At 39.3% G+C, this 26,559-nt stretch overlaps 1 protein-coding gene across 1 annotated transcript in view; it reads left to right on the forward strand.

The window, feature by feature from the left end:
- Window positions 1-26,559, forward strand: part of LOC118836689 (guanylate cyclase soluble subunit beta-2-like) — a 109,505-nt gene that overhangs the window by 36,437 nt on the left and 46,509 nt on the right. Inside the window, exons 5-9 of the mRNA XM_036743907.1 lie at window positions 7,010-7,170; window positions 13,356-13,455; window positions 16,016-16,212; window positions 19,258-19,369; window positions 23,008-23,111. Of these exons, the coding sequence (XP_036599802.1) occupies window positions 7,010-7,170; window positions 13,356-13,455; window positions 16,016-16,212; window positions 19,258-19,369; window positions 23,008-23,111 (674 nt within the window). The remainder of the gene's footprint in view (window positions 1-7,009; window positions 7,171-13,355; window positions 13,456-16,015; window positions 16,213-19,257; window positions 19,370-23,007; window positions 23,112-26,559) is intronic.

The raw sequence follows: 26,559 nt of genomic DNA on the forward strand, positions 1-26,559 counted from the left end.
CTTCTTCCACGCAGCTGCTAAGATAATCTTCCTAATGTGAAGGTTTAACTGTATCATTCCCCTATGTAGAGAGCAAAAGCCTTCACTGTCTCCCTTTTACCTGTAGAAAAAATACAAAGTCCAAAGCCTATCAAAATACCTTTAACATTCTGATTCTAGCCTGTCTTTCTAGTATTATTTTCTGCTACCCCAATTCACAGAATCTAAATTTCAATGAAATCTGACTTTTTACCATTCTCTGATGTTCTGGATTCTCCCATTCTGGGAATATACTTCCTCCTCATTTCTAACTTTTGAAATCCTTTTCCTTTAAGGTTAAACTTACAAAGTCTTTTCTAATCCTTCAGTTGAAACAACTCCTTCCATCCTCAAAGTCCCTTTTTCCCTCCTAAATCCCCCTAAAGTCTTTTTTTCCCTCTGACAGACCTTCAGCTTGGAAGGCTTCAAGTCTGGTTCCAGTGATAGACTGTATGGCAGTCATCTGAGGACCACATAGGCTACACTGAGAGAAGCTCATGAGCACATTGGCTACAGAATGTTAATTTCTTTTGTTTGGTCATGGACAATCTTGAAGAGCATCCATTAAATTGTAGAGGAGTTGTGATTTGCCATGGGAAGTCCGAGGGCAGAGTGGAGTCCTCTTCATTGACAAAGAGGTACAGGAGACAGCACTTGGTAACTGATTGGGTTTTAGAGATATGGGAGAAGAGTCAAAACAAAGGTTTTGAAGATGGCAGATTAGCTAAATGGTGGTATCACTGCCAGAAATAGTGGAGTCAAAAAGAAGCCTCAGTTTCTTCATCTGTAAAATGAGCTGCAGAAGGAAATGGCAAACCACTCCAGCATCTTTGCCAAGAAAATCCCAAATGGGGTCACGAAGAGTCAGACATGACTGAAATAACTGAACAACAACAAATAGATTTTTTAGGTGGAAAAAACAAGCAAAAAGTTCTGTATTCACAGACTGGCTTTGTTGCTTTAAACTAGCTTGGCTTCCAGTCAGCAAACACCTCATGAGACAGGTCCTAGGGAGCAGAGGAGGCCTCCCTCTTTATATATGCTTTCCTTGGCAGGTAATGAGGTGCACCTGTTCAGAGCAGCACAGTCCAGCAGGAAGCACAGCTGTTTTCTCTCAGCCTGGACAAGCTGGGGACAGAGGGAAGGAGGGAGAGTAGGGGAAAGGGAGGAAGGAAGGAACAAACCACTTCTCAAGAGTTCCCCCATCCAGGGACTCATAAGCACTGGCTGGGATTTGGATAGGAATTTAATATAAGCCCATTCAATTCTCCTAGGAGTGTCGTCAGGTAGCATAGGAGAACTACTAGATTCCTGTCTGCATCTGGCTGAGCCTAGCCCAGTTAAATAGGAACTGAGGCAATTGCTTTCGCTTCCTATCTTCCCTACATTTACTGGTTTTGTTTGTAGTAGTTGACTAATATTTTTGGGAAAATGTAACTCACCTCTGACAAAAACAGATTGATTATTCAGATGCCTCCCTTTTAGAACTAAGATGGGACCCCCCCCAGTTGATTGATATTATAAGAAATGGGAGCCCAATACATGATCATGAACTTCTGCTGGATGGAACATGGTACCAGTAGGGGGCACCATGGCTAAAGTTATTGAGTAAGGAGGTGCAGGCTTGACTATGCTGTGACCCTCACCAACTAGCTAAGGAGGTTAAGCCTCTTGAGGGTCCAGGTTTGGGATTTTCCCTGGTGAGGACCATGTAAAGGTTTTCCTTCTGATCTGTGTTAGCTCCGCATCCTCCAAAAGAGAAATCTAGGTGACTTCTTTGGTAAGGGGAAAACTTCTGTAGTACACCTGACTCCAACCTAAAGTATCTTGGAAGCCAAGGTGTGGTGAGCCCACCCAGCTAGCCTCAGTCAAGAGTGGAGTCCCTCTAATAGGCTCTTAGTTTCCACTCCTCTCACTGCCCAAGTCAATTGATCTAAGGGTATCCTTGGGATTCCCAGAGTTGCCTTTGGGTTATCAGATATGGACAAGGGACCAGATTATTTATGGTATGGTACCATCAAAATCATACTGTCCAAATAGATTACAGTTTATCTTACATTCGTTACCTTTTAACTGGTATCTCTTTGATGGGTTTTTAGGAATCACTCCAGAGCTATCATTTACGAACCATCTTTTAAGGTATTTCCCACCTGAGAAAGTTTCCTCATGTGTCTAAAAACAGATATATATATGTATATGTATATATATATATATATACACACACACATATATATATGTATGTGTGTATGTGTATATATGTATGTGTATATGTTTACATGTACATGTACACATACACTCATACATATATGTATAGATACACTTATCTTATGTCCACATCTATATCTATACCTATAGACTCTTATTAACTTTCACTTCTAAAAGTGACATTTAATAAATTAGTCCCTAAAATCTGGAAAGTGTATCTTTTTTGAATCGTATTACTAACTCTGGCAATGATCTAAAAGGAGTACCAGGTTAAGTAATGATCAAGAAATTCAAGAGAAACATCAGTAAAATCCAGCCTTTGGGTTAGGACTTTACAAAAAGATAGCCTGAAGCCAGCAGAGCTCAGGTCAACAGGTTAGATGTTTATAGCAGCACCATGATCAGTAAGCCCTGGGGTGGCCAGAAGCCTGTAGTGGTGCCCTGAATGGGGATGTCCTGGGGGTGGAGCGGGGCAGGGTTATTAGTACTGGATCTCAAACTATACTCAAAAGCAGTAATCATCAAAATTGTTGGGTGTTGATCAAACAATAGAAAAACTAATAAGTGGGACAGGTGATGGAAAAATGAACATAATAAGCATAGTGTTTAGTTAAAGACCCTAACCACTCAATTCAATCTGCTGGAAAAACTGACAAATAGTTTAGAAGAAAGTAGTACATATGGTACAATAAGACCCAAAGTGATATATGACCTTGATATAAAAGATCATGAAATAAACAAATTAAAAGAGCAAGAAATGAGGTATCATTCACAGCTAATGGTAGAGGAAGAGTTTATGACCGTACAAAGGATAAAGAGGATCACAGGAGACAAAATGCACAATTTTGATTACATAATATTGAAAAGCTTTTGCATATACACACAAAAAAAAACTTAATGTAACTAAAATTAAATGGGGGAAAAATTGACCAAGAAAAATCTTTGTTGTTTCTCTAATAAATTCTTTGATAATTCTCTAAATTTCTTTAATAAATAAATTTCTCTAATAAATTTCTGATATCTAAGATTCAGGTACTGAGCCATAACACCAAAGAGTGTATTTTCACCATCCTCTTTGGTATTATGGCTCAGTTCCTGAATTCTAATTCAGAGCAATGCCACCATACAACAATAAATTATATCGAAATAAATGTTGTGTATCATAGCATAAATATTCATTTCTGTTTTTTCTTTTTAAAATTTCTTTGCCCCTTTCACCATCCTCCCCTCTCTTCAATATATAGATGCATAGTTGAGCAAAACAAATGTCCACATTGGTCATATTTGAAAATATGTCTCTTTCTACATCTTAAATTCATCACTTATCTGTCAGGTGAGTGGCATGTTTCAATCGTCATTCTCTTGAACTTGTGGTTGTCATTTCATTGATCAGAATTCTGAAGTCTTCCCAGATTATTTTTCTCTCCAGTGTTGTTATGATTGCATAAAATGTTCTCCCAGTTCTGTTCACTTAGCTCTGTACCAGTTCATAGTGGTTTTCCTAGTTTCCTCTGAAACTGACCATTTATTAGTTCTTATAGCAAAATAATATTTCATTATATTCATATACCACCATTTGGTTAGCCATTACCCAATAAATGGAAGACTATCACAAAACACTCAGCTATACCATTACTAGGACTATACCCCCAAAGAAATCAAAGAAAAAGGGAAAGGATTTATATGTGTAAAAGTATTTATAGTAATTTTTATCATGGTAGTTAGTCAAGCAGTCAATAAACATTTATTAAGTGCCCACTATATGCCACTGCACTAAGTGCTGGGAATACAAAGAAAGGCAAAAGACTGTCTTTGACTTCAACAACCTCACAGTCTAACACAGGGAGATGGTAAACAACTATTTACCAAAAAAACTATATACAAGATAAATAAGAAATAATTGACAAAGGGGAGATACTAGAATGAAGAGGGATTGGTGGGATTTCAGCTGGGATTTGAAGGAAGCAAAGGGAGCCAAGAGACAGAGGTAGATGAGAGAGCATTCCTCCCATAAGGGGTAGCCAGTGAACATGCCTGGGGTAGGAAAATGGAACATCTTATTCAAGGAACAGCAAGGAGGGCGGTGTCACCGGAACAAAGAGTAGGTAGGGGGTGTAAGATATAAGAAAATGGAAAAGGTAGGAGGGGCCTAGTTTATGAGAGGCTTTGAATGCCAAACAGAATTCTATATTTAATCCTGGAGGTGATAAGGAGCTGTTGAATTTTAGCCCCCCAACCCTCCCCCTGCCTTCTCTTTGTATGATGTGATTAGATGGAAAATCGCTTTGGCAACTAAGTGGAGGATGTATTAGAGGGTCCAGTTTTCCCAGCAAATGTTTCATCAAATAGTGAGTTTTTCCTCTAATATTTAGGGTCTTTGGGCTTATCAAATCTTATACTACTGTGTTTGTTTATTTCTGTATATTATATACTTAATCTATTCAACTAATTAACTTAGTAATTAGGTAAACTAGTTTCTGATAATTTCCTTTATTTCATCTTGAATTGGTAGAAGTTTTCATTTTTATTTTTAACATAGACAACTTGGTTTTTCTCCCTCTCTTTTAAAAATCAGATTAGGTATTTATCTATTTTATTAGGTTTTTTTAAACAGTTCCTAGCTTCATTGATCAAATTAATGGTCTTTTTTACTTTCAATTTTATTAATATTCATTCTTTAAGGGGCTTTTATTGAATACAATTTTTCATTCTCTTGCAATTGATGTATTCAATATTTCTGCTTTTCTGCATTTTTGGTTAGGTCTTTGTGCCCTAATACATGGTAAGTTTTTGTAAGGAAGGTACATAAATTTATTTCTTTGCCCATTCAATAATTGCCAGATATCTATCATCTCTTGTTTTTCTATAGCTCTATCAAGGGCCCTAACTTCTTTCTTGTTGATATTTTGGCTAGATTTGTCTAGGTCTGAAAGAGGCTACATTAAAGTCTTCCATTATTGGAAGTTTTTACTATTTCTTCCTCCAATTTGATTAACTTTTTCTCTAAGTATTTAGATGCTGTGTTATTAGGCATACACAGAGAGTAGTGATATTGATTTGTTATCTATAACCTTTAAACATAATACAATTTCTCTGCTTATCTCATCTTATTTTGTTTATATTTATCATAGCCTTATCTGAAATCACAATTGTGTGTGTGTGTGTGTGTGTGTGTGTGTGTGTGTGTGTGTAGAGGCATAATTGTATTCAATCTTCCTTTATCTTGTGCAGATGAAAGTGAGCTTCATGGTATGCCTGTTCCTTCCGCCCCTTGGGACTATAATCTTATCATTTTATTTATGTGATAGTGATTTTCCTCCCCTTCTTCTTCCTTTCTTCCCCAGTATAGGCCCCTGTCCCTCACCCTTTTGGTTCTTCCTAAGACCATTAAAATGGAACAAAACTACCTATAGACCTTCTATCATTCTGACTTTTTTCTATGACCCTCAGAGATATTATGGTTCTGAGAAGATATTTATTTTCAGCCATTCTGGGAAGCAATTCAGAACTATGGCCCAAAACCTCACTAAACTGATATATTTTTAAATTATAATTTTTTCAATTAACAGGCATTTATTTTCTCTGCCTTCCACTTCACCCATCAACAAACAACAAAAGAAAAAGAAAATCTTTGTAACAAATGTACATAGTCAAGTAAAGAAACTCTTGCATTGTCCATCTTGAAAAATATATCTCATTCTGCATCTTAAGTCCATAATTTCTTTGTGTGAAGCATTCTTTAGCATCAGTCCTCTGGAGTCATGATTGGTTATTTCATTGCATAGACTTCTTAAGTCTTTTAAAGTTTTTTTTTTTTACGTTGTAGTCATTGTAAAAAATCGTCTTCCTAGTTCTGTTCACTTAACTTTGAAATCAGTTCATACAAGTCTTTCTAAGTTTCCTGGAATCCAACCCTTTCATAATTTCTTATATTACAATAGTATTCCATTCCATTCATTCAAGATAAACTTGTTCAACCATTCCCAAATTTGGGACACCTCTTTAGCTACTAATTCTTCGTTACGATAAAAAGTGTTTCTATAAATATTTTTGCATATATGGCTCTTTTCCTTCTCTGTTTGCTCTCTGAGTATATGCCCAAATAATTGCATGGCTAGGTCAATGCAATGGCTAACACTGACTCCAGAGGACCACCGAGGAAACACGTTTCCTACAAATTGACAAAGAGATGGATGATGGAGTGGAGGTGCAAAATGGTAATTTTGAACATGCTCACTATCTAGAATTGTTGTTAGAAGGGAGAGGATTTTAGGGGGAGGAGGACTATAGTGGTAGTGATGCAGAGCAAAAAAAAAAGAGAAGAAAAGAAGGGAGTATTTTTAAATGTAGAGAAGAGAATAGGAGATTTAGTGGGAAGCTCAGACAAGTAGGGCAGTTTAAGAACTAATGTGCTGAATTTAGTATGTACTTTAAAAAATCAATCTGTGTGTAGTGAAGATGTAATGATTCCATAAACAATCCCCTTTTTCTGTTCTTTGCATATGGAAATGTTTGTGTTGGTTGTTGTTTATCAAGCTCAGAATGACCAAAAAATAAATTTTTTTTTTGGAAAAAATAAGATTGTGCTTGCAACATTTCTGATAGAATAATGAATTACAAAACAGAACCCATAAAAACATCTCCCTTCCCCAAGGACACAAACATTCTCCCCAGGAAAGTCAAATATAGGTTTTAAGTAGTGTATCAGGCCCTCACTGAAAATGGACCAGCCCAATAATGTCCACAGGATTCAGAGATAACTTTGTCTGTGCTTTTGCCCATGCAGGTATCTCCATGGAAGCTATTCTGAAGATGTTTGGAGAATACTTTTTTAAGTTCTGTAAGATGTCTGGCTATGACAGGATGTTACGTACCCTGGGAGGAAATTTGATGGAATTTGTTGAAAACTTAGATGCCCTCCACAGTTTCCTTGCTCTCTCTTATCAGGTATAGTTTTGGGTTTGAGGGTCTTGACAACCACCTCTTTGATGGCTGGTCAGAAAATATCTGCAGAGGGTAAGCTTACCCAGCCCTCCTCCTGTTGTCACCTTGTCAATAAATCATGTCAATAATTTATCAGTCTTTATATTAGGTTGGTAAAGAATAGAAAATAATTATGGTCTTTTTATAGCTGGACATCAAAATTCAAAAGGGAAAACTGGAGGAAGGCAGATTTCTGGTGAGGGAAAAATCTCTCCCCCTAGAACTGGTTTGGATTTGCAATTAAACCTTGAGAGAGTCTACAGAGGGAACAGAGACAAGAGTGTAGTCAGGTTTGAAAGGGACTTTGGATTCTCTCTTTAGGGATGCTGTCCTGGAAGAGGATGATAAGTGGGTTGAGTAGCCAGACAAAAGGCAAGAAAAACTAACAGTACCAAAAGCCAGTGTAGGAAACCATCCAACTCTGATTAGCTAACAGGGTTACTGGCCAAGCTGTTAAGAAACTAATTTCCCTGTTGGGACCTTTCCTTTTGGCGTTCATTTATGCTTTTAAAGATCACTGGGTATGCAGTTGCCTAGTATCCTCATGTTTTGAAGAAAAAAGAACTATATTTCAAAAAGTAAAATGGAGGGGACTATTCTCTATGCAACCAAAACTTTCCTTCAGGTGAGGCTTCATTTCAATTCATTTTTCTCATAGCAAACCTCTTTTCTGTGAGTCCCCAAACAGAAAATATACATAACTAAGCTGCTTATTTGAATGAAGTCGGGAAAGAGTATTACATTCTTCATTTCCTGAGAGAATGGTGATATGTTGGCGTTTACACCCAGTGTTGTCCATGTCATAGGCATTCTATGGAAGGCAAGCTTCCAAAGTCAGTGAGGTGGCAAAGTGGATAGAGCACTGGACCTGAAATGATAAAGAATTAAGATCAAATCAAGCCTCAGTCAGTTACTAATGGCATGGGCCTGGGCAAGTCACTTAATCTCTGTCTCTGTCTCAATTTCCTCAACTTTAAATGGGGATGATAATAGCACTTACCTCACAGGGTTGTTGTAAATCTTGAATAATAAACTACTTGTAAAGTGCTTAGAACAGTGCCTGGCACCTCTTGTTGCTGTTGTTCAGTCATTAAGTCCTGTCTCTTTCTGACCTTATGGCCCATACCACACCAGGCTTTTCTGTCCTCCAGTGTCTCCCAGAGTCTGTCCAAGCTCACGTTCATTGCTTCCATGACCCTAGATATCCATCTTATCCTCTGCCATTCCCTTCCCCTTTTGCTTTTAATCTTTTCCAAAATCGGGGTCTTCTCCAGTGACTCCTGTCTTCTCATTGTGTAGCCAAAGCATATAAGCTTCAGCTTCACTATTTGTCCTTCCAATTAATAATCTGAATTAATTTAAGTATCGACTGATTTGATCTCCTTGGGACTCCAAGGTACTCTCAAAAGTCTTCTCCAGCACCACAATTTGAAAGCATTGATTCCGTGGCACTCAGCTTTCCTTATAGACCAACTGTCACAGCAGTACATTACTACTGGAAAAACCATAGCTTTGGTTACACGGAACTTTGTTGGCAAGGTGATGTCTCTGCTTTTTAGTACATTGTCCACATTTTCCTTAGCTTTCCTTCCAAGGAACAAGTGTTTTTTAATATCATGGCTGTAGTTGCCATTTTCAGTCATCTCTGAGCCCAAAAATATAAAATCTGATGCTGCTTCCATTTCTTCTCCCTCTATTTGCCAGGAAGTGATGGGACCAGTTGCCATAATCTTAGTTTTGTTTTGTTTTATTGTTAAGCTCCTAGCCAGCTTTTACACTCTCCTCTTTCACCCTCATCAAAAAGCTTCTTAATTCTTCTTCACTTTTTGTCAACAGAGTATTATCAGCTGCATATCTGAGATTGTTGATATTTCTCCCATCAATCTTAATTCCAGATTTTGATTCATCCAGCCTGGCATTTCATGTGATATACTCCTCATATAAGTTAAATAAATAAGGTGACAATATACAGCTTTGTCATACTTCTTTCCCAGTCTTAAATCAATCAGCCATTTCATGTTTAGCTCTAACTGTTGCTTCTTGGTCCTCATACAGGTTCCTCAGGAGACAAGTAAGATGATCACCTGCTACTCCTGTCTCTTTGAGGACTTGCCATATTTTGTTGTGATCCACACAGTCAAAGGCCTTAATGTAGTCAATGAAGCAGAAGGAGATTTTCTCTGGAACTCCCTTGTTTTCTCCACAATCTAGTGAATGTTGGCAATTTGGTCTCTAGTTCCTCTGACTCTTTGAAAACCAGCTTGCACTTCTGATAATTTTAGATTCACATATTGGGGGAACCTAACTTGAACAATCTTAAGTATAACCTTGCTGGCATGTGAAACAAGAGCAAGTGTTCAGTAATTTGAACATTCTTTGACATTGCCCTTCTTTAGGATTGCGACATAAACTGAACTTTTCCAATCCAGTAGCCACTGTTGAGTTTTCCAAATTTGCTGGCATATTGAGTGTAACAGCATCATCTTTTTGGATTTTAAATAGCTCAGATGGAATTCTGTCACCTCCACTAGCCTTATTATTAGGAATGCTTCCTAAAGCTCACTTGACTTCATTCTCAAGGGGGTCTGGTTCTTGATCAGTAATCATACCATCCTGGTTAATGGTGATGTTAAGATCTTTCTTGCATAGTTCTTTTGTGTATTCTTGCCACCTCTTCTTAATTTCTTCTGCTTCTGTTAAGTCTCTACCATTTTTGTCTCTTATCATGCCCATTTTTGCATGAAACATTGCCTTGATACCTCTAATTTTCTTAAAGAGATCTCTTGCCTTTCTCATTCTATCATTTTCTTCTCTTTCTTTTCATTGTCCATTTAAAATAGAAAATCTTTCATCTTTTTAATGTTGTTCATGGGGTTTTCCTGGCAAAGATACTGGAATGGTTTGCCATTCCCTTCTCCAGCAGATCACCTTTTGTCTGAACTCTCCATTATGACCTGTCCATCTTAGGTAACCTTGCATGGCATTGCTCATAGTTTCATTGAGCTACACAGGCCCCTCTACTGTGACAAGGCAGTGATCCAAGAGGGGGCCTGACACATAGTGATGATTAATAAATGCTTCTTTCCCTCCTCCAAAATGTAAAACTGCTTGAGGGCAGGGGTGATGTCATTTTGTGTTTATACCCTAGAAACCTAGTACAGTGTTTATGACATATCAGAAACTTAACAAATGCTTGTTAATTTCAGTAGAACTGGAGAAATATGCATGAACTAATTCATAAAGTGGGTGACTAGTCCAAAGTATTTGACCTAGTCAAGCCTAGGAAGGTCAATTTGACAGATTAGTGAAGGATAGATTGGAGAGACTTGAGGAAAGGAGACCAACTTAAGGGCCGTTGCAATAGCTTAGGTATCAGGCGATGAGGCCCTGTACCAGGTGGTGGCAGTATCAGAAGAGAGAATCAAAGGTAGAAATGACAGGACTTGGCAAAAGATTGGACAGAGGGTGATAGATAGGGAAGAATAGAGGCTGACACCTGGGTTGCAAGTCTAGGTAACTGAGAATATGGTGGTACCTCACTCAATAATAGGGAAGTGTGAAAGAGGGGAAGTTGCTGGACAAAAGGTGATGAGTCCAGATTTGGATATGATGAGGGAGCTAGGTGGCACAGTGGATAGAGTCAGATGTGACTAAAAAAAAAGCGAGTGAACAAAAATAATGAGTTTAAGATGCTCACGATAATCTAGTTAGAGATGCCCAATGGGAGGATGAAAATATAAGACTGGAGACTGATCAAGTTGTGATACATAAATATGACAGGCTATCACTATGCCATAAGAAATGATGAATATGAAGAATATAGAAAACCTTAGGAGGACTTACATGGACTGAGACCAAGTGAGTTAAGGAGAATGAGGAACACAATCAACAGGATGGCAGTTAGCCAGTCAACAGACATTTACTAAATGCTTAGGATGTGCCAAACACTGGGCTAAGTGATGAGGGTATAAAGACAGGCAAAACAGACAAACAAAGCTAAAAACAGTTCTCACCTTCTAGGTGTACACATTATAATGGAGAAGACAATGTATGAATAACTCGATATATAGAAGCTATATACAGAGTAGATGAAGATAATCTTAAGAGGGTAGGTATTAGCTATTGGGGAAGACCAAGAAAGGTCTCTTGGGAAAGGAGAAATTTGGCCTGAGTCTCAAAGTAGCAGGCCCAACCAGAAGTCTATTGCACTAGTCTAGGTGAGAGGTGATAAGAGTCTCCAGCATGGTGGTCATTGTGTGAATGAAGTAAAGGGTAGGAGATGTATTATGAAGGTAGAAGTGTCAAGGTTTGGGAACAGATAATACATACAAGATAAGCTATTAAATTTATGTTCTTGAAGTGCAATTCTGACAATATCCCCCCAATTAATAAATCAGGGGTACCTAGCAGGCACAGTGGATAGAGTGCTGGGCCTGGAGTCAGAAAGACTCCTCTTTCTGAGTTCAAATCTGGCCTGTGACATTTAACTAGCTGTGTGACCCTGGACAAGTCACTTAACCCTGTTTGCCTCAGTTTCTTCATTTGTACAATGAACTGAAGAAGGAAAATAGCAAACCTTTCCAGTATCTTTGCCAAGAAAACCCCAAATGGGTCACAAAGAATCAGAAGTGATCGAACAGCAAAATTAATAAATTCCAGTGGTTCCCTATTGCCTCCAGAATCAAATATCAAATCCTGTATTTGGTTTTTAAAGCCCTTAATAACCTAGTTCTTCCTACATTCCTAGTCTTCCTATACCTTAACTCCCCTCCACATACTCTGCAGTCCAGTGACACTGGCTTCCTTGCTATTCTCTGTACAACACACTCCATTTCCTGATGCCTGTTCTCCAAACAATGTGCCTGGAATTCTCTCCTTCCTCATCTCCATCTCCTGGTTTCCTTGATTTCCTTCAGCTCCTGAATAAAATCCTGCCTTCTGCAAAAAGAATTTTCCCTGTCAACCTTCGTGCTAGTGCATTCCCTCTAAGATTATCTCAAATTTATCCTGTCTATATCTTGTCTGCACACAGTTGTTTGCCTGTTATCTCCTCCATTCGATTATGAGCTCCTTGAGAGTAGGAACTGTCTTTACCTTACTCTGTATCCCTAACACTTAGCATAGTGCCTGGCACATAGTAGGTGCTTAATTGTTTATTGACTTAATTTGAGTGAGAGTAAAGAGTCAAGGATGACAGTAAGATTGTGAGCCAGGGTGCCTGGGAAGATCATGGTTCCTTCTGCAGTAATAAGGAGGTTCAGAAGGGGGTTAATTATTGGTTAGGATGGAGCAGAAAATTAGTTCTGCCCAACTGTTCTATCAACATGTCTGTTTTGGATATGTTAGGATGTCCAAGAGGCAGTTGTAGATGTTTGAGTATAGCTTAGCAAAACTGCTAGTGATGGGCATATAAATCTGCTAATCATCTTCACAGAGGGTGGACCTTTCCTGCTACCCTTGTCCTCCTTACTGCATATACCTCTGGATCAAAGGATAAGGACATTTTATGGGCTAGATGTGTTTAAATGTCTTTTCTAGTTCCATGATTTTCAACAAAGACTCAACAGCTTCCCTTGGAAACTCTTACATTCAAGGTATTTTTCCTTTTGTCTTGTAACAATTTGTCCTATTGCTAGACATTTTATAACCCAAGTCCCTAACTTTCTCCAGGAAGAAGACAGAATCCTTTGAAACATATCTAAGTGTTAATTCATCCAGATTGTCCTCTTTCCAACAGACTCAACTTGTCCTCATTATTCTTGCTTGCCAACACTGCTGTAGCCCTGAATTTTCCATGTGAGAAGGGAGCTGCCACAGAATGAGCTCTCCTTTGGGATGCTCCTTCTTCCAGCCTTATTCTCATTCTCAGTCCAGAACAAGACTACAGTCCAAGTTTAGGGACTATTACAGCTTAGTGTACCCAAGAACACTGAGAGACTGAGTTAAGGGTTCCTGATGCCCCATTGACCTGAAATCATCCAGGCACAGGAGTGTTATCAGAAATGACAATGCTCCAAAGTAGTAGGGCTTTGAGGAGTATTCTACTATGTGATATAATCAGGAAGTCTAAATGATTCACAAGGGTCTCAAAAGGGTGATTTGGACAAATTAGGCTGATGGAGGAAAATGTATTTTTTTTTTTTACTTAGGCAATGAACGCACCGTCATTCCGAATGGAGAAAAGGACAGATGGGACAATGCTTCTTCACTACTACTCTGACAGAAGAGGTCTGTGCCACATTGTTCCAGGTAAGGGATTGGATTGACTATTCCTTGAGGACTGAATCCTTGGTAGGCAGGGGAGGGGAAAAATTTAGGTAACTTTACTACATATTTAAAAGGAATAGCAAGATACACATAATAGATTTGCAGTTACACAGACAATCATCTTTTTATTATACTATGTTAGGGAAATGTTTGTTTTATTCCATAAATTAAAAATTAAATAAATAAATTTTTAAAAGAGAATCCTTGAGTGCCTCTAAAACTAGGAACTGCTCTTCACCATAATCTCTTGTCAATCTAACTTCATTATCTCCCAAAGCCTTGTTAAACCATATTCCTTGGGAGATCGCCATCTATCTTCATCCTTATATTTTTCTCCCTTTGCTCAGATGGTGCTTGTGTCTGAAATGCTTCCTCCTATCTCTGTTTGGTGGTATCCCCAGATTTTTCTAAAGTATGGCTCAGGTGCCAGCTCTTACCTGCCCTCATCTCTCCCATAAATAAATGTGCCTTTAATTAAAGTTTCCCTACTGTCAAAAGGCGGAATAACTTTTAAAGCAGACATTTTCATTATTTTGTCCTTGGATTTTGTGTCTCTGGTTCTCGTTTGATAGGACAAATATCTTATCTTAAAATTTTAAAAATTTTGAAATAGGATGTCAAGTGACAAGACCATCCTAAGCTCCCCAACATATGATTAAGGGTCCTTTCTGCATCAGAGCCAACTTTGGAGTACATTACTTCAAGCGCAAGATTCAGCCTGAATATGAATATTAGGTACGATTCACAGCTTCAAGTTTGAAAGAAATTAGTCCCCTGGAGAGTAAGAATTTTGATAAAAGTGTACCTTGGCCTGCAGGGGTGAGGAAATTGTCGTCTCAAGGCCACATCCTTGAGGCTGTGGGTTCCCAACCTCTGGTAGGGCATCATTATTATTTTACTGAGAAAAAATTCTAAGGGATGGTAAAAAAAAGTTATATGAATTTTAGGAGCTTCTTTGTAAGATTGATTTAAACTCGAGGCATTAACAAAGAATTACCCAGTAATGGAGAGCCACAAAGTCTAAGACAAAAACCACACGATCCAACGAACCTTTGGAAACATGGTGTCAGGTCAAGACCTGAAACTAATGACAAAGCAGATCGGAGAGGGTTTGTTTCTGTTTCTGTTTCTGTTTTCCTGGCAATCCCTTGAGCATGAGTATTTGTCTTCTTACTCTGATGAGTCTCTTGAGGAAACAGGGCAAATCCTGTTTTTATCTGTCATATCACAGTGCTCTGAACATAGGATGAAGTCAATACATGGCTGTCAACTGACTAGTTACTCCCTCTGACTGGTCAGTGAGGCTTGTTTGAGTGCTGGGTCTGTATTATGAAATCTGGAGATCCTCTGGAGAGCTGGGACTTTTGTGATTGATTTGGGGGTCAGACCTTTATCACTTCTAACTTAGACTATTGCAGTGGTCTCTTAATGAGTCTCTCTGCCCAAAAAAAGTCTTTCATCTCAAATCCAGCCTCCATAGAGTTGTGAAATTTATATTCCTAAAATATAGATCTGACCATGTTATACCTTCTTCTTCCTCTCCTTCCAAAGTTTTCAGCGGTTCTCAAATTGTTTCTAGGATAAAAAAAAATCATCAACCTGGCATTTGAAGACCTCTTTAATCTGATTCCCTCCTATCTTTCCAGTGTTATTTGACATAATTTCCTTTAGGCACTGAGGTTGCACAGTGGAGAGAGTGCCAGGCCTAGAGTTAGAAAGATGAGTTTAAATCCAGCCTTACTAGCTGGGTAACCTTGGGCAAGTCACTTAACCTCTACTTCAGTTTCTTCAACTGTAAAATGAGGATCATAATAGCACCTACTTCCCAGGGTTGTTGTAAGAATCAAATGAGATAATATTTATAAAGCTCTATATTCTATTCTATTCTATATCTTATTATATCATATCATATATCATATCATATCATATTATGTCATATTGTGTTTGTTATATTGTGTTGTGTCATGTTATTTTATTATAGCATATTATATCTCTCTATATTATTATTATTTTTGTAATCTCAGGAAGTACAGTTTAGTCACCATCTTCTATAAGCAATATTAACTGATTCCCCTCTTCCCTAGCTGGTAGCACCCTCTTCTCCTTGAAATTACTTTGTATGTTTTTGCCGTCTGACATAGTGGTTAGAGAGTCATCCTCCAAGGTAGGAAGACCTGTGTTCAAGCGTTGACTCTGCTATTTACCAGCTATGTGACCCTGAGCACCCTTGATTCTAGGCAATCATCTAAGACTAAGTTGAAGAGTAGATGCAAGCCTACGCTGGTAGAGGGAGTTGGCACATCTGGGATTTCCCTCCTTCAGCGAAATCATAACTCCAGTTGCTGTGCCTGTCCCTTTCATTTACTTGTGTGCACACAGAGTCCCCTTGTAGTAAGTTCCATGTAAGGGAAGGACTGCTTCCTTCTTGTCTCTGTATCCCAACACCTCATACAGTGCCTTGTATATAGTAGGTGCTTAATAAATTTTGAATTGAATTGCCATCAGCAATAATAGCTCATGATTGTATTTTCTCCTGGCCCAGGCATCATAGAAGCAGTTGCTAAAGACTTCTTTGACATGGATATGACGATGGAGATTCTCAATAAGAGTGAGGAAGAGGAGAGGACTGGAAAGAAAGAACACACCATATTCCTCATTGTGCAGAAGCGTTGTGGGAAGGAGAAAAAGACAAGGTCAAAGATGTCCCAAAGAGGCAAAAACTCCCAGCAAGACCAAGAGGTATTGAGTGGGTTCTTTAGGCAATAGTGCCTTCTTATCTATGAAGAAAGTCTCCTCAGAGCCAGGCTTCCAATTGGGCCTCCCTGATTCAGTATGGTGTCTAGTAGTCTTGGTTAAGATGGACAGGATACATTCCATCAGCTGGCTGGAATGGACCTTTGGCCTGTTCACTTCTCAGTCCAGTAAATGGCATGGTAACCTACTCTGGACCTGAAATTTATGCCTGGTGTGTGCTCCCCACACACAAGTTGGTGCATGACACTTTGGCATAACCCTGTCTCTCAGGTCTCTACTCTCTGCTCTTCCTGTCAGTTTAAGAGACTTCAGGGTCAAGCCAGAGATCTGGAACCACTTCCAAAATGACATGACTGACCACTTGAACTTTGCACTTCCTGGTCACAAATCAAATTTTGATAATAATAACATTCCATATTTATATAGTGAGAAGCAATACAGTATAGTGGATGGGGAGGCAGGAAAGGAAGGGAGTAAGCATTTATTAAATGCCTACTATGTGCCAGGTACTGTGCTAAGCATTTTTATAAATATTACATAATTTGATGGACAGTCAGGAGAGCCTAAGTTAAATTGTCTCCCCTAAAAGACACTGGTTGTGTGACCTTGGGCAAGTCATTTAATTCCTTAGTGCCCCAGGTAAGACTATAAGTTACAGAGCTGGTTCTGACCTGCCTTGATAGTGGAAGTTTCCTCACCTGGGAATCACAGGTCCATTTCTCAACCCTATTTATGTACAGCCTTAAGGTTTACAAAACACTTTTCCAACACCACTCCTGTGATGTAGGTAGTGCAAGTAAGCTCTCAGGAGTCTAGATTTAGAATGCGCCTTAATGATCATCCAGTCCAACTCCTTGATTTTACAAACCAGGAAAACTAGGCCCAGAAAAGTCGTGTCTTGTTTAGGTTACAAAATAATAGTAAAATCATAGTATTAATAATATAATAATAAAAATGTTAATATCAATATAATAACATATAATCATCACTATCATCTTAGTAATGAATGGCAGTCGGGATTTAAACCCTAGTCCTGTGACTCCACATATTGTAGTCTTTCATCTATAACACACTGTCCCCAATACATATCATTACCCCCATTTTACAGATAAAGAAATAATCTCAAAGTGGTGGTAGGATTTGCCTATTGTGATAGAGCTAGTGTCAGAGTCAGAATTTGAACCCAATTCTCTCCATTCCAAAACTAGCTATCATCGTTATCACCATCATCGATGATGATGATGATGGTGATGATGATGATGACGGTGATGGTGATGATGGTCTGGAGCATAGTTACAAAGTCACACATCTCCCATATGTCACGTTACCTCTCGCACTGTGTGGTGTAAGACATTATCAGTTTATAAGTCATTCTCTATGAGGTTGACATCTGTAGGTGTCTCTGTTGTATGAGCTCCAAGATGAACATAATTTCCTCCACACAAGTTTTCTATCTTGAGGAATACAAGACCCATTTCAGTTAGTCTGTACGGAGGATTTTCAAACAGATATTGTGGTTGGTCACATGTGCTTTTCACCCAATTAGTAATGATTTTCCCCTTTGAACCTTACATAGCACTTTGAGAGTTAGTCCTTCAGTAATCATTTATTAACTAATGAACTAGGCATGGTATTATGGGCTGGGGTTTAAAAGGCAATAGTGCAACCGCCCCTGCCCTCAAGGAGTTTACGGACTATGGAGGGAGACAACTTGTAAATATATAGGTGGCATGCCATAATATATGTTAGCCTAGGACAGGGGTGGGGAACCTGCAGCCTTGAGGTAACATGTGGCCCTTGAGGTCCTCAAGTGTGGTCTTGAGGTGGTCTTGAGGACCTAGAGGGCCACATGTGGCCTTGAGGCTGCAGGTTCCCTACCCCTGACTTAGAGTAAAGAAGACCTAGTTTCAGATCCTGCCTCTCATTTCTATTAGTTGTGTGACAGTGGGCACATTGCTTAGTTTCTTGACTCTCAGCTTCTTCATCTGTAAAGTGGGGATGTGTGCAATGCTTACCATACAGCATTGGTGTAAGGCACAACTTTGATCATGTGCATATAAAGTGCTTTATAGATTCCTGTAACCCATTAAATCTCATGGAATGCTATATATTTCAATGGTGTGTGTTTGAGGGTTATTCCCCTACTAGACTATGAAATCGATGAGAGATCAAAGTTTATCTAAACTTCAATTATTACCTATCACAGCAGTGTTCCCCAAGCAGCACTTCACTAATATTGGTTGAAAGAATAACTTGAATGAATGGAGTACCATCCCAACCTAAGCATGCCTCCGTGAAAGTCTTTACATGAAAAATTCCCCTTGGATTTCACTTTTTCATAAGTGATGTAGTTTAAAAAATCTGCTGGAGGGAGAGCCAGAAGATGTAGGTTCACTTTTCAGTTCTACCACTCACAACCTGTGTGATCTTGGACCTGTCACTCTCCTCCCCCATATTAGAATGTGACCATCTCAAAAGTAGGGGCCATTTTGGTTTCTTATATCACATTCCCAATGCTTAGCAAGGTGTCTGGCACATAGTGTTTTATAAATTCTCTCTCGGTCTCTCTTTGTCTCTATCCCTTTGTTTCTCCCTGTCTCTGTGTCTCTCTGTTATTATCTCTGTCTTTCTCTGTCTCTTGTTCTCTTTTCGCTTATGAAATCAGGTGGTTGGGCCAGAAGAACTCTAAGTTTCTTGCAGATTTAAATTCCGTGAACTATGATGGCTGCTCAACCAAGGGCATCAGGTTAGAGATGCAGGTGGGGTTAGACTTGACTGCTTTTGCCTCATGATCAGAGGCTCCATGTAAGGGCTCTGGTGCCCCTCCTCTTTGGTTTCCTTACACTATCTCTAAGTAGGGCCAGCGTCCCACGTTCCCTCTACTAATCAGATAGCTTGAGATTGAATGAGATTCTGTCTCTAAAGTCCTCTAAATGTATTCAACAAAGGAGCAGTGGGAATACGAAGTATCACCACATCTGAAATTACTGGATCAAATACGTGTGCTTCTCCTCTCTTTCCTGCCTGCAGGAGATTGAGCGGGCTTTTCAGAGAATGAAGGAGAAATATTTGAGTCTTCCTGTCTGCCCAGTGAAGAAATCCCACTGGGATATTGTGAGAAGTGTTGTCATATTTGGAAAAGGTGAGTGGTCTATTTACTAACCCCAGCCACATATATCCGAGCAAGAGCTGGCATTCAGCTGGGCATTGAAATGGCTCTTATCGCAGCAGGTGACAGCCCAGGGCAGGAAATCAGGCTGCAAAGCTCTCCCTGATTATGATATCCCTGATTGACTTAGTAAGATAGAGATATAGTTACATGTGTATGTATCTATATATATATTCTTTTCCTTTTCATATATATGCACATATAACTTGTTGATTGAATATATATACTTATAACTTATATTATCTATATAGATAACTTATCTAGATACATAGATAGATAGATAGATAGATAGAGTGAACCCATTGGGGGGTGATACTGGAATGGTTTGCCATTTCTTTCTCCAGATCATTTTACAGGTGAGGAAACTGAGGCAAACAGGGTTCAGGGATTTGCCCAGGGTCACACAGCTATTAAGTGACTGAGGCTGGACTTGAACTCAGGAAGATGTTTGACCATCTTCCTGAGTTTAAAGCTGGCTCAGAGATTATGTATGTATATATGCATGTATGCACATATATTTGTGTGTATGCATTATATATATGTTATCACAGTGGATATATACATATCTATACAGTGTGATATATACATATCACAGTGGATAGAGTGCTGGGCCTGGAGTATATATTACATGGATATGGATATTATATATACACAAATATGAAATATATATATATATATATATAATATACACATCTATACCTATGTATAGACCCATATTTGTGTGTGTGAGCACGCGCGTGCATGCGTGTGTGTAAAAGCAGCCCGTATTTCTGATGGGGCTTTGAAGAGTCATGCTCAGTGTTAAGATGTGGTTTTTCAGGGTTCTGATGAAAAGAAACAAGCACTGAGTCCTCATGGTGCCTCGTGTCTCTCTAGCAATAAATGCCTTGCCTGGTACTATGTCCCTTGCTTTTGCATCCCCAAGGGCCTCTTCACCACTGATGGATTTCTGGGAAGCAGTTCTAGAAGGAAAATTGTAAAATGTGTGGAAATAAAGTCTCATCATAGTGAGACAGGGTAGTGTGGAGAAAAGGATGCAGAAATGGGACTAAGGAGGCCTGGGTTTTAGTCCTGTCTCTTCCCAGGGGGGCACCGTGAATAGCAGATAGAGAGCTGAACTTGGAGTCAGGAAGACCTGGATTCAAATCTTGCCTCAGATCATTTCTAGGTGTGACCTTTGTCAATTAACCTCTCAGGGCCTCACTTTCCTCATCTGTAAAGTGAAGGGATTGAACCAGATGACCTTTAAGGTCCCTCCCAGTTCTGAATCTATAAACTAACTAGCTGTGTGACCTGGAACAATTCATCCAACCTGCCTGGACCTCCATTTCCCTCTCTGCCAAACAGTCGATCATTTCTAGATTAACTCAAGTCCAGCTCCCCGATTCTATGATCCTCTGATCCTCCTGGTCAGGCAGTAGGAATCAATCAACAAGCATTTTAAAGTACCTACTATGTGCCAGGCACTAGGTGGGCATACAAAGACAAGAATAAAACATGCAAGTTTAACATCCCTAAAAGGGGAGAGCATTTCCTACCACTCCATGGAGTGCATTGATGGGACATGATTATATACATTTGAGAGCAGGTTTGCACAGTCCAAATGGCTATGTTTTGAGGCTTTCAATTTGTGGCAGCCTATTCAAATGTGCAACTGACAATCCTTTGTCTAGAAGATTTTCATATCAAAAAGCCTCCATTTTGGATTGCTACCCCCTGCCAAAGTAGGCTGTTGGTTAAAATTTCGTGTGCTACCCAATGCTGTCAGTCTAGAAAAAAAAAAAAGAAAAAGAAAACTCATGGCAAATGTCACCAAAGCTGGACTAGGCACCACAGAGACAGCTTTGAATACAGGAGCAGTCCTGTGTGTGATCATTATCTACTCTGTCAGCGTTTTCAATGCTAACTCTGTTTTCATTGAGATATTCAATTAGCCAAAAAAAAAAAACCAACAACAAAACCTCAAACCTCTTCTCTGGGCAGAAACTTGGCATGGGGCAGGAGGGCTTCTCAATCCTGCAGCAAAATTTCTTTTGTTTGTTTGTTTGTTTTAATTGGGAAAAAGACTTGCCCTGGCCATCTGGAGACTCTGAAAGAGCTTAAGCTAAGAAGGGAATATAAGAGAACTTAAACATAGATATAAGAGCGGAATTTTGTATCCAGTGATGGGCCTCCCCTTTAAGGAACTGTGTGCTCACATTCCTCAGGTGGAGGATAAGGAGGTAACCGGAAGCCTTGTCCTATGTGGAGTGGTCAAAGGGCGCTATACATGCTTAGCCTGAAGAAAAGATTTAGTAGGGACGTTGGACAGGATCAGTGTTCCCAAGTAGCAGAGAGGCTGCTATATGGAAGAACAATTAGACTTGTTTTGCCATGGGGCAAAAATAGAAACGATGGGTGGAAGAAGAAGGAGGAGGAGGGGGAAGAGGAGGAAGAGGAGGAAGAGGAAGAAGAGGAGAAGGAGAATGAGGAGAGGAAGAAGAAGAAGACAAAGAGGAGGAGAAGAGGAAAAAGAAAGAGGAGGAGGAGAAAAAGGAGGAGGAAGAGGAGGAGGAGGAGAAGGAGGAGGAGGAGGAGGAGAAGAAGAAAAAGAAGAAGAAGAAGAAGAAGAAGAAGAAGAAGAAGAAGAAGAAGAAGAAGAAGAAGAAGAAGAAGAAGAAGAAGAAAGAAAGAAGAAAGAAGAAAGAAAGAAAGAAAGAAAGAAAGAAAGAAAGAAAGAAAGAAAGAAAGAAAGAAAGAAAGAAAGAAAGGGAGAAGAAGAAAGAAAAGGAGAAGAGGAGGAGGAGGAGGAAGAAGAAGAAGAAGAAGAACAACAACAACAACAAGAAGCATATATTAGGGGCAGCTAGGGGACACAGTAGATAGAGCCCTGGGCTTGAAGTGAGGAAGACATGCGTTCAAATCCAGCCTCAGATACTTACTAGCTGTATGACCTTAGGCAAGTCAACCTCTGTCTGCCTCAGTTTCTTCAACTGCAAAATGGGGACAGAACCTACATCCTAGGGATGTTGAGAGGATCAAATGAGATAATATTTGTGGAGCACTTAGTTCAGTGCCTGGCATGTAATAAGCAGTATATAAATGCCAGCTATTATATTACTGAGTATTTATTATGTACCAGGCACTGGGCTAAACATCTTACAATTATTATCTCAATTGATCCTCATAAGAACCCAGGAAGTCGGTGCTATTATTACCCTCATTTTACAAATGAGGAGACTGAGGCAGGTAGGGATTAAGTGACTCACCCAGGGTCACACAGCTGGTCATGGTCTGAGGTCACATTTGAACTCAGAACTTCCAGGCAGTACACCACCCACCTTCCTGTGCTGAGAGACAGATTTCAGCTCAACATAAGGAAAACAATCCATAAGGATTAGAGTCTGTCCAAAAGAGGACTGGGCTGCCTTGGATGCTATAGAAGCAGTCAGGATTTGCTTAGGGGTTGGACTAGGTGACCTCCAAGATCCTTTCCCAAATGAGATTCTACAATTCTCCTGAAACCCCCCAAAATAACATTTCAATCTTTACTTTGTTTTTTGTTTTTTTTTAAAAAGGAGGTAGCAGAGATTTAACAGGGAAACCTGGGACTTGTTTTCCTTTTCCTACAGGGAACCTACAGAATCATTTTGAACCAGTGTATCCAGACAGGCTTTGGATTGAAGAGAAAACTTTCTGTAACGCTTTTCCTTTCCACATTGTCTTTGATGCTACAGTAAGAGAACCCCCTTTTTAAAAACTTTCCTCTGGGTTGTAACTGGTGATGTGACGGAGAAAACGCTAGCTTTATGAAAAGTGGCACTTTTAATAATTTAATGATAATTATTAACTATCAAAATTAAGCAATTTGATAATAATTAAGTGGCACTTTTCACAAAGTGAAATCACATATCACTAACTCTTAGTGAGGAGTTTTAGCTTAGCTAAAACTTGCATGACTTGTATGTTCAGCCTTACCTAAATTAGGTAATACTGCAGTGCATCAGTTTTTCCATATTTAGGAAGGACAGGGAAGGATGGAGGGGGAGAGAGAGGGAGGGAGGGAGGGGGAAGAAAGGAGGGAGGGAGAGAGGGAAGGAGAGAGAGAGAGAGAGAGAGAGAGAGAGAGAGAGAGAGAGAGGTGCAGTCGCTTGACAGCTAGTCTTAGAAGTCAGAAAGATATAGGTTCAAGTCTCTGAAACACCCTGGCTCATGTGGTCCTGGGAAAATTATTTACTCTTTCAATATCTCAGGCAATGCTCCAGAAAGCCAGCAGGGTCTATAAAATTCCCAAGTGAGATCAGGAACCAGATTAAAATGTAATTGGGAAATGTTTAACAAATAAAAATACAATACAACATAGATAATGTTAACTTGTGGTTTTCTAAGTCGATATTTATTTCTGTTTGAGTTTGACACCCTTGCCTAAGATAAATTACAGCATGAGTGTGGATCTGCCCTGAGAGAGGAAGTTTCTTCGATATGAATCAGTACCCACAAAATCATAGGTCTCATTCAAGACAAATTTTTTTTTGTCCAATACAATTTGAAATTCCTCTTCTTTTCCTTGTAAGATACTCCCTTTCTACTGGAGCTGCTCCTTGCACTTGGCTTTTCCAATGGTAGGACTTGGTGATGCTTGTGCTCTGGGGCTAATGAACAAGAAGGAATCACAAAGGATTCTCTAGTCTTCCTCACAGAAGAGCTTCTCCTTTTCCCCATGCTGATCACAGGTGGTCAGACCCACAATGGTCGGCAGTTAATGAGGTCTGAACATTTTGGCAGAGATGGACAGATTCTGCAGGTTCCTGGTGGCCACCAGAACACCGCTGTATTTGATGACTCCTCTGCACCTTGGGCAGGTTAATGTTTCATGAGTTCCCTTCCTGCACAGTGCAAAAACTATGGCCAGGATTGACAGTCACTAGGTCAGTGAAGTAGCCCAGGCAGATGGAGCAAGTGAGATCTGTCTTCAGTTTTTCAGTTAAATCCTTGGCATCCATGTCCCTAGGCTTTTGATCCATTCCCTCTCGGATACTCCTCTCAGGAGAGATAATGAGGGCCCTTTTGCTAGAGGTCTGGCTGTGAAAGATATTAGGTCAGAGTTGCTGGGGTCTTTTTTTTGTCTTCCTTTGGTTAGTCCTTCCCTTTACTCCACCCACAAAAAGTCAAGACTCCTGGGCTTAGACAGTCGGTCTATTCTCTGCTCTAGGCTGACTTGCCACCTTTGTCCTACTTGCATAGTAATGGGCTACAATTCACAATGCTGTTCACCCCTAGGCCCTTCAGGCCAGAGTTGTATGGCCCCTAAAATCCAAGCAGAATCAAGCTCTGATTTCCCCCTTCTCTATTCCTCTCAGGATAGATAATAGTAGCTCTTTTCTCTTGAATTATGGCAGCAAATACACATAAGCAGGTAACAATTTAAGTGATTTTGGAAAGTACTGTTCCTTTTTTTTTAATTACCATCCATTACTTTATTGGCCTGATTGACGTGGGTTGTAATGAGTAGAAATGCATATCAGGTGATGTTTTGAGTTGCTTGAAATGGAAGGTGTATCATAGTCATTATGATTATTTGGCAGTCACCCACTGGTTACTCCTGGGCCAGATAATGAGAGATCCAGGAGTATTTTCTTCATTGGGAAGGCAAAGAGAGAAGCAAGGATTAAGAGGTCCTTGAAAATCTTTAGGAGACTGCAGATCAGAAATGTCCATGGCATTGTAAAATGCTACATGCCCCCTTTCATAACCCAAGAAAATGCACACTTTGAGTACAGGTGGACTTACATGAGAGACATCCTGTGAATTCCAGAGAAAGAAATAATTTCCACATGTGCAGCCTGCTAGGGTCCTAACATCCTCAGGTAATATGGAGCATTTCTCCTTTCTGCTGACTGAATTTTTTTTTAATTGACTTAATTTTAAATTTATGGAATAAAACAAGCATTTCCAAAACACAGCACAACAAAAAAGATGATTGTACATGAACCTGCAAGTCTACTATGCCCAACTTGCTGTTCCTTTCAAATATACAGAAAAATTATCATGTAAATTTCTTTTTTCCCTTTTTTTCTTCTCCACCTCCCACCCTACAGATGGCTACCATTAGACACAAAGAGGTATATGTGTGTATGTATACATGTAAAATTATTCTACAAATAATTCTATTCTTTCTCAGGATGCAGATAGCATCTTTCTTTGTATGTCCTTGTTAATTTGGGTATTTATAATAGTCAAAATAACTTATTGACTCAAGGTCACTCTTAAAGCAATAGTGCCATTACTGTATACAGTGTTCTATTGGTTCTGCTCATTTCACTCCTCATTATTTCATGCAAATCTTTCCATGTTTTTCCAAGATCATTGAGGTCATCATTTTTTGGTATTTTTTATTACATGTAATTTTTATTGCATCTTGGTCTGAATTTTCACAAGAGTTTGAATTACAAATTTTTTTCCCATTTCTACCCTCCCCCCACTCCAAGATGGCATATATTCTGATTGACCCGTTCCCCAGTCAGTCCTCCCTTCTGTCACCCCACTCCCCCCCATCCCCTTTTCCCTTACTTTCTTGTAGGGCAAGAAGAAGTTCATCATTTCTTATAGCACAGTAGTATTCCATCACATTAATATACCATAACCTACTCAGTCATTCCCCAATTGATGGGCATCCCTGCAATTTCCAGTTCTTTGCCACCACAAAGAGAGCTGATATAAACATTTTAAAACATATAAGTTCTGTTCTTTTTTCCCTAATCATCTTTGGAAATAGACCTAGCAGTGGTACGTGTTGCTGGGTCAAAGGGTATATAAGAAGTTTAATAATTCTTTGGGCATAATTCCAGATCGCCCTCCAAAATGGTTGGATCAGTTCACAATTCCACTGACAATGAATTAGCACCCCAATTTTTCTACATCCCTCCAACATTTGTCACTTTCCCCTCCTATCATTTTAGCCAATCTGGTAGGTGTAAGGTGATATCTCAAGGTTGTTTTAATTTGCATTTCTCTAATCAATAATTACTTAGGGCATTTTATATGACTACAAATTGTTTTGATTTCTTCATTGGAAAACTACCTGTTCATATCCTTCAACCATTTATCAATTTGTGAATGACTTGTATTTTTTATATATTTGACAAAATTCTTTATATACTTTTGATGAGACCTTTATCTGATAA

This window comes from Trichosurus vulpecula, chromosome 2 (genome assembly GCF_011100635.1).
Source record: "Trichosurus vulpecula isolate mTriVul1 chromosome 2, mTriVul1.pri, whole genome shotgun sequence".
Classification (NCBI taxonomy): domain Eukaryota; kingdom Metazoa; phylum Chordata; class Mammalia; order Diprotodontia; family Phalangeridae; genus Trichosurus; species Trichosurus vulpecula.